At 32.8% G+C, this 9,558-nt stretch overlaps 1 protein-coding gene across 4 annotated transcripts; it reads right to left on the bottom strand.

The window, feature by feature from the left end:
- Positions 1 to 1,870: 1,870 nt before the first annotated feature.
- Positions 1,871 to 7,318, bottom strand: LOC131609625 (AT-rich interactive domain-containing protein 2-like). 4 transcript variants are annotated; one of them, XM_058881385.1, is made up of 4 exons: positions 7,110 to 7,318; positions 5,400 to 6,458; positions 2,342 to 3,181; positions 1,871 to 2,182 (listed from the first exon to the last, which is right to left on the bottom strand). In XM_058881385.1, exons 2-3 carry the CDS (start codon positions 6,327 to 6,329, stop codon positions 2,342 to 2,344), a joined length of 1,770 nt encoding a protein of 589 aa, XP_058737368.1. In that variant the 5' UTR covers positions 6,330 to 6,458; positions 7,110 to 7,318; the 3' UTR covers positions 1,871 to 2,182. The 4 variants fall into 4 exon arrangements, with proteins under 4 accessions (XP_058737368.1, XP_058737369.1, XP_058737370.1 ...); XM_058881386.1 differs by lacking the exon at positions 7,110 to 7,318 and adding an exon at positions 7,007 to 7,064; XM_058881387.1 differs by lacking the exon at positions 7,110 to 7,318 and adding an exon at positions 6,626 to 6,945 and having other exon boundaries at positions 1,871 to 2,176.
- Between the last annotated feature and the right edge of the window lie 2,240 nt (positions 7,319 to 9,558).

Here is a 9,558-nt window from a genome sequence, read left to right on the forward strand (position 1 = left end):
AATCATATCTAACCGCCTATAGTGGAGGGATATTCACTCAATACGAATCATGTCGAACCGCTTATATTGGAGGTAGATTCACTCAATCACAATCATGTTCAACCGCTTATGTTGGAGGTAGACTTTCTTTAATCATTATTGTATTCAACCTAGGCATGGCAAAGGGGCGGAGGGCATGACTAAGACAGTTTTTACCTCCCCCAAACTCAAACTCGAATCCCCAAACAATCCTCGTTCCCCGCCCCTAACTCAAACGGGGATGGAGAATTAAAACTCAAACCCGTCTCAAACGAGTTCAGGTTAGGTTCGGGTATCACCCCCTGCCACCATCCATTTAGTAAAAATATTTTTTTTTAATAGAAATATTTATTTTTTTCCAAAATCAAATTACATTATAAATAATAAAATAAAATAATCTCAAAATATTTCATACATATATTTTTAAATATTTTAAATAATAAATAAAAAATAAATTATCAAAATATTGACCATATTTTTAATATTCTAAATTATCTAAAATAAATAATAATAATGTACATAATGAAATGAACAGAGCGGATTCATAGTGGGTACTAGTGTCCCCATTACCCGACTCGTCCCCATCTTTGGTAATCGGGAAAAACTCAAACCCAAACTAAAATCTAGTCAAAGCAAGTTTTCTCCGTCAACTTTGAGGCAAGTTCGGATGGGTACCCGCAGGTATGAATTTTGTTGCCATGCCTAATCCAACCGCTTATGTTGGAGGTAGATTCACAACAAGGTATCTCGAGAATTTTATTCATTTGCTTCTTAATGAGGATATAGAAGCATCATATCCGGCCGCTTCTGGCTAAAGGTAGATGTACAAACAAAAATTGTATCCAGACGCTTCTCACTGAAGATAGATTTACAACAAGGTCATGGGATGAGCATATTCATCTACTTCTCACTGAAGGTAGACCAATAACAACATAGTACTCAACTGCTTATAAGACCATAATAGGCGGCAAACTCTCCCTAATGATATAACAATATTCTAGGCTAAACGCACAACTACAGAAACTAATCTCTCGAACCTTGTAAGATCATAATAGACAACAAAGTCTCCTTAATGATATAACGGTATTCTAGGCCAAACGAGAGGTGATAGGGATATGTTAGTTTTCTCGATATTCTAGGCAAAACGAGAGGTGACGGGGATATGTTAGTTGTCTCTATTTCATTATCTCTGTTATCAAAGTGCCTTTGATGACAAGGATACGTTAGTTATCTCTATTTCATTGTCCCTATTATCAAAATGCCTTTGAGGAAACTTTGTCCTCATCACATTAAAATTTACTATCTTTAGGACCTCAAACAAAAAAATTCCATGGAGATTTCATCTAGAAGATGTAAGTTAACATCTCTATCCCTATGCATAAAATTGACATCCTTGGGCATAAGGTCTACTTTTCTCCATAAAAAATAAAACTCTAGTAAATAAAGGATTTGAAAATATCATCACAACCATTCTCCTCCCTAAATCATTTACTCCCATCCCCACAATCATTCCCTCCTAACTCTCAAACAAACCTAAATAAAATCAACAATTAATCAAGATACGGTTCCCAAAAGATATGGCAGTTTAGATGTTTCCTATGAAAGGAGATAAATGGCACATGAAAGTTTATAAACTACTACACTTTCAAGAAAATATTCATGCATAGATATAATAAGTAAACCAAATATCATTGGCCCCTCCCACATAACTTATAAGGAGGGTCAATAGAATGTATTAGCTCCAAAAGTAGAATTACTTGGAAGTTGGCATATAGGAAAGGTAATTGGCAAACTTCCAAACCCTAGCCTAAAACAATTTTTTCATTGTATTGAAAGAAACATCAATTAGAAATTTGGACAAGCTGAAATTTAAGTTAAACTTTGGTGCATTTGTTTCATGATCATCTACAATAAAAATTTGCTGGTATATTCATGGTGTTGTTTCAACTTTGATGTAACCTTTGCCAAAATCTGGTGAAAATATGTGTAATTAAAAGAAGCTGTGGCTGCAATGCATCACTGTGAACAGACAGAATGTAGGTCTCAAAATTAAATGCATGTGAACAAAAAGCAGCAACTTGAACTTCTAGTATATCAGACCTTCATAGTTACTTGTTATCTGCTTCCACCACCAAAGGCAACATCTTTTACCTCATAACTGACCCTACACCAAAACAATCTTTAGTCCTTAATAGCAATGACAATTTATATAATATTCAAGGAGATAAATTCCTTCGACACCAAAAAACTGCAGCAGCAAAGACGCTAAATTTTCAAAATGTTCATTCTCAATGAAGCTCGGGATTTGACTAATATTCACTACCTATCTTCCCTTCGACTGTGGCTTTGTTTGTGGCTTCTTAGGGGATAATAAGGTGAAGCTGGGTGATTTACTAGTTTGATGTCCAAAAACACCCTTCAATGGTGTAAACTCCGATTCATCATCATCGCTGTCGATGTTATCAGGAGTATGCCTATTCTGGTATGCTCTGCGCTGCAAAAGAAAGACATTGAAGTAGTAGTTGACTAAACTTTCCCTGCTCTTCTTAGGAAATGCTTTGAAAATATCATCCCAGAAACGTCTATCAAGTGAAGCAGGATTCGATTTCACTACATCTTTGAACTTCTTCTCTTCTTGCGGTGTCCACCATCGCCTAACTTCCTCACCTATCTTATCTAGACTCCACTGATAAAAGGCCGCACCTAATTCCAGCTTGAGTTTAGCCCTTTTCTCAGCAATGTGAAATCGAACACACTCAACAGAGCCTTGTACTCTGCATTTACATGAATTGCGTCTTCCATTTCCAACAGATTCCCTATCCAAAAGTCTGGATTTTACAGTTTTTAGTGGCCATACTTGGGTTCCCAACCACTTAGAATCACTCTCATGAGTCGTCCCAGTCCATTCAGGCACCTCAGCTTGATGGCTTGGCCCAAGAGGGATGTTCACTGTGGGAGGTGTGTCAAGAATTGATTCAGAAGAACAGGAGGCACGTAACTTTTTTTTGGTACTGCTTTCAGTATCACTTGAGGTTCTTCGCAACCTTGAAAAGATAGATGCAGATTTTCCAACTAAAACTCCATTGTCAGATTTGATCCTCTGTCTAAGATTGTAATTTGCCCCAAGGCTATCATCATACATGCAAGGATGCATCTTCTGAGCCTAAAATATGACAGAAAATAGTTTCAGCTTACGTTTTCAACAATACTAAGAAAACATTTAGGCAAATATTCAAGTTATCTCAAAAGAGCGATTAAAGATCTCTATCATCCAAAAATAAAGCAAATTCTTCTATCAAGAACTTATCAATAAATGTTAAGCACCTACTAGAGACTAGATACACATAAAATAATGAATATAACAAGTGAACCTCTATTACTTAATGATAACATCCCAAAAGAGGTCTATAAATCGGTTTATATTATGCATGTCTTCAACATGACAAGAACATAAATTTAGAGAATCTTGTACAAGCTATAACTTAATATACTACAGAGTCTCTAATTATTTTCCAAGCGAGTATGCATACCCTCAAGTTGAAAAAGTACATAATTTATTACTCTCTTCGTCCCACAATGAGTTATGCATTTGTTCATTTGACACAAACTAAGAATAGGCTAAAAACAAAAGAAAGTGAATGATAATTTTACAAACACTTACCTTATCAAGTATTGGTGAATTCACCATTATCACAAACACAAAGTGGAAATGATGCAATTGAAATAAAGTAATTGATGTTACATTCAAAATTGAAAGTAAAAATCAATGTGGAAGGGAGGGAGTATAAAATTGAGGTTTGACCAAACTTCCATCATTTTTTCTAGTTTGTTTGTAGAGCTTTGTTTTCAACAAAACTAGAATAACAAAATAGACAATAATTTAACAGATGTTGTACACGACTCTAAATCAATCTATGGAATCTAATATTAAAATAGCAATAAATTCAAACTTTTTAGAATGTGTGGGTTGGGCCTAACTTATCCATACAAAACTGGCTTGTAAGGTGAGGATAGTGGATAGTGGGATAACCGCTATTGCAAAGACTAAAAACCAGTGCATAGTAACATAAATACTTACAAATAAACTAATGCACAAAAGTAAAGAGATCAACATACTTAATAGTTAAAGAACCTAAAATATAGAGTGATAAATTTAAGTAGAGAAGAAGAATAAAACAGACCTGAACTAAAAGTAGGAAGAAGAGCAGAACAATTATTTGTGAGCAAGAATATAACTTTAATTATCAAAAGATTTCAATTGAAATTTATACCATTTAAAAAAAGACAACAGTTGAAAAAAAATTAAAGGAATTTATCCCCAAAATTCTAATAACAAATGCAGTAGCAGCTGCAATAGAGGTTTGGGGTCAAAAATCTACAACCGCTATTATTGACAGCGGCTCACAGACCAAGTGCACCGCACCGAACTCTCCAACTGCTACACTATCTCACTATAGCGTGCAATTGAGAACATAGGAACTGTGTAACAAGATTTTAATGAATTCTCATTATAAATAGGATATTAATGACGATTCTAATTTAGTGTTGATTGAAACAAAGATAAAAATTCAAATAATAAATCTTCACAATAGTTTAATTTAATGTGCTTAACATGTAGCACAAAAAAAGAAAAACCCGGTTGAATCAATTACAATTACAATTCAACCCAGTTCATCAACCCTAGTTCAATCTGATTCAACCAAATTACAAATCAACCCAATTCAACTCTAGTTCAATCTGAGTCAACCAAACTTCCGTACAACCGTAAAACAAGCTGGTTCCCGGTTAACCTGATTGAACTACACGGTTTGGTCTAGTTTTTAAAACATTGCTTTTGATGAAAAACTAGAGTCACAGGTTAAAGTTATATTATATATCAAATATAATAATAATCTTCAAAAATAAATGTGGCTAGAACAAGAACTAAATAAAATTGAATCACGTGTGAAATAATTACATTGCAGGATTTAGTTGTGAAAGTATACCAAAATAAATAAAGAAAAGATAAAATAGCCCTCTAACAACCAAAACTATTCTTTCAACACGGATATTTATTTTAAAAAACAACAGAAGATTAGCCATATAAATATTTTGATACAACAAAGATAGGCAGGCCCATTTAAAACACAGAAAACAACATGTTCGAACATAGTCAAGTAACAAATAGTTATCCATAAATCTAATTCATATAGAAACACCATCCATTAATACAATAATTATAATGCAAATGACAAAAGGACCTCTTACATCATAAACTATTGGCAATATTTTCTATGATGCATGGTCTAGGCAAAAAAATGACACACAGCCCTACATTATATTTCAAATATCACCGGTCATACACATGAAAAATAGAGAGCATTTAGTTGTTTTCAACTTACCAGCCAAGTGAGTTTTTCACAGTTTGATCCAAAATCCTTTTTCAAAAAGGCAGCTTCTCGAAACAACAAAACCTTCTTCCAGGTCTCTTCATTACTGTAAGACTTCCACTTTGACTTTTCAGGCATTGAACCTACAACAGGATCACAAATATTCTTTGCAGTGCTAGTAACCCAACTTAGAATTTCTGACATTGACTCTCTCTTCCTCTTCCGACCAAAGCTCTCTCTATTAACACTAGACGTATCCAATATTAAGAAATCAGCATCATCATCATTATCACACCTCTTGCTTCCATCTGACAACCCAGGCATATCGTTTACTGTTTCGGATACATCCACTACTTTTATTCCACCCTCATCAAACTCTTCCATTGTTTCAACAGCATCTGTCCTACTTTCCTGCATACACACATCAACAACTCCTCCGCTCTTAACTTTCTTAACCGCATTAGACTCAAGATTGGCATCCTTCACTCCATTAGCATCACATAACTTCCTCCCATCTATGTAGTCATAAACCCTTTCGAGTTCAGCCGCATTCAACTCAGGGTTCACGCCCTTCACCCTATTAGTACCGCAAAACTTCCTCCTACACTCATAAACACCCTTGAGTTCATCATCGTCCTCACCATAATCCTCCAACAAAAACTCAGCCTGCAACTCCATCAACCGCTCGCCAAACTTAACTCTATCATCCACTAAATCACACTTAGGAAACTCACCATCAACTACATTCTTCAACGGCGTCTCTAAAGTACTCAAATACTTACTGTAAACAAGTTCAACAGATGAACCAACATTCACACCCAACCCATACTCTTCCCCAACCAAATCCCACAGCCTGTTCTTACAAACAACATCATAACCACCTTTATCCTTCACCACCATGAACAGTTTATACAAATCCAAAGGTTGCTCACTTCCCAACATTTTCTAGATCTCTTTCTAAATAAACACCAACAAACTAATCAAAAAATTACACTAAACTTTCACCAGATAAAATCTACAAAAACAACAGCATCAGCTCCATCAAAACTCTTAGCTAGCTCCACAACAAGCCTGTCATGCAAATCCAAAACATAATCAAAAACAAAATCATACTAAAAAGGTTCCATTATAAACCCTAACCCTAACCCTAACCTAACCAGGTTCAAAAAAAATAAACAAAAATTTCAAAATCAAAACCGATTATGCAAGCAGATTCAGTGATGAATGTGAAAAGGTACCAGATGAGAATCAAGAGTTGTAGATTTTAGAGAGAGAAACTCTCTCTCTCTATGTATCTCTTTCTCTCTCCATATCTAAATTTGTAAAGATATAGAAGAGGGAGAGCGAGAGAAAATTTTCGGAATCCCGCGCATTGTTTCGATTCATGAAAAAAATTATTAAATCGGCGATAATCGGTGTTTTCGAGTGTAAATAGAGAAAAATAGAGGGGCGAAAGTTCAAGTTTTGAACAGATGCAGATGCTATTCTTCAAAAATCTGAGGGGTTTTGAGAAAATAGATTTTTCGGGAAATAGGTTTTGATCTAAGAAGACCCATGGGAATCTGATAGTACAAGAATTATTTAGAAATTAAAATTAAAATTAAAATTAAAATTCTTACCCAAATAGATCTAAAATTTTGAAAGAGTAAAAAGAAATATAATGAAATTTTCATTGGAGATGGAGAGAAAAAATTGGGGGAGAGAAAGAGACATAATACATACCTGTTGTGTGAATAAAAGAGATGGAGAGAATAGAATAGTCCCTAGGTAAAATTTATGGTGACCTTTGATTTGGAATCTAATTTTCTTCAAACTTCCTTTGTTTTGTATTTATTTATAACCCTAGCCCCAAAAAAATTTATTTTCTCTCTAAGAAATAGAGAAGGAGAAGAGAATTTGAGGAAAATAAATTTGAGATGGGGAATATATGATTTTTAGAAGAGATTGATGAATGAGAAAAATCACCTTTTATTGTGGTATTTATTACATTATTTGAGGATTCATTAACCATGATTAGTTTTTGACTATGGTTGAGTTAAGCTTTTGGATAGGTGGGTAGTGGATTGGTATTAGGAATATGGTAATGAGATAGTGTGAGGAAAAGAAAAATTTGCCTATGAGAATGAATTATTTATCATATCTAGATATTATTATTGGATTTATTTTTTGATTCATAATCTAGTATTATTATTGGATTTATTTTTTATTCATAATCCCTAATTTTTAGGAAATATTGATACAAAATTATAATTTATTTTGTTCTTAAATATAAGATATTTTTAAGAAAATTACAAAAATTGGGAAGGTTGATTATGGTATTAAATTTATGAATAATTGATATTATTTTTATAATTTTATTCTTTTTTTTTTTTTTGGTTTATCACAACTGGTATAGTTCGGTTCGGGGGATTATCTCTGGCATCAAGCGAGTCAAACTCCCTCCCGATCGCAATTGTGGGGAACCGTGACTCTCCCTACCAAGTCCAGCGTCAATCACCACTAAACCAACTAACGATGAGTTATAATTTTATTCTTTATTGAAGACGATTAGTTGATATTTTCATTAGAATAATGTAATGTAATAATGGATTTATATATTAGTAAAGAAATATTTTTTTTTCTAAAAGTCATTAATTTGTTAATATCAACGACTTATTTACATTAATACATAGATATAAATAAATATAATTGTTATTGACTGAATTATATACGAACAATTTATATTTATGGGTATCTTATATTTAAGAATGAATGTAGTACATTATAATTTCAATTTTAATATGAATCGAGTATCATCTACATGCAATTGTGGAGACTAGCCTTTTGATTTAGGGAAGACGATAATAGGTGAGAAAGATTTTCTTCAAAATATATTGGAGGATCCCAATAGACACCGAAGCTCTCTCAATATATATTTATCCACATTCTCAAAGCCAAATATGAATCTAAGATATTTGGTTAACTTGAAAGAGATGTACGTCATCTCATCCAAGTATTATTGCAATTTTATGGGAAATCAATATCTTTATCATTATCGAAGTACCTCTCAAATAAACGACTTAATAAATTGAATCAGTTTTCAGGAGAGAATCTTATTGTCAACTCGCTCGACATTGTGTTGATTTAAAATTAAAAAAATATTATTATATACACTTTACCATTGCTTTGATATATGTTTTTACTATAAAACCAGTTAAAGGAATCAAACAATTATAATGGTTCTTCGAAGGCATGTATATGAAGATTTCATAATCAACTTAAGAATGATATATAACATACATGACTTGTGCTAATTGTTGAATATATATTTGTGTTGTTGGAGTTTATTTGAAGTCTCACATTATTTAGGTTTCCGAGTTATTGAATGTATAAATATGTGAAGGCAACCTCACTCTTTGAGCTAGTTTTTGGGATTGAGATTCAAACATATTTAACATGGTATCATAGTCGGGTTAAGAACCATGCTCACATTAGGTGTGAGGGTGGGTGTTAAATATGTATTTGTGTTGTTGGAGTTTGTTTAAAATCTCACATTACTTAGGTTTAGGGGTTGTTGAGTGTATAAATATATGAGGACAATCTCATATTTCAAGCAACCTTTTGGAGTAAGGATCTAAAAATATTTAACACTAGTAACACACATTGTTGATCTTGAATTTATATGTTATGGTGGAAGGATATTAAGTTAAGACCAAGTGGTGTTATAGATAATAATCTAATTAGACATGATCATGAAATTATATTTTATAGCTAATGAATAATGCATTAGAAATTTTGCATTACTTTCTTACTTTTCTTAGACATGGTCTTTAAGTGAAAAATATTCTTCCTAATTATTTGTCCAGAATATTTATGTACAAGATCAAAAACTCCTAATTTATTCCTTGTCATTGCTTTATAACAACAACAATAAATATATCATCTTAAACTTCTTGTTATTATAATCATCATATATTATATTGATTAGAGTTGTAGTTCTTGTGTTCATTTTATATATCATATATTTTGTTTTATGTCACTTTAAGGAATAAAGTATATTGAAATATTTTATTATTGTGACAGTCTATTATTCAATCTTTTAATTGATTTTAGTTTGACTCTAATGTGATACCTATAATTGATAATTCTAGTCATGTTTTTGAGAAGCAACACAACAAAATTGTCGACTATG

Source organism: Vicia villosa, linkage group LG6 (assembly GCF_029867415.1).
Source record: "Vicia villosa cultivar HV-30 ecotype Madison, WI linkage group LG6, Vvil1.0, whole genome shotgun sequence".
Classification (NCBI taxonomy): Eukaryota; Viridiplantae; Streptophyta; class Magnoliopsida; order Fabales; family Fabaceae; genus Vicia; species Vicia villosa.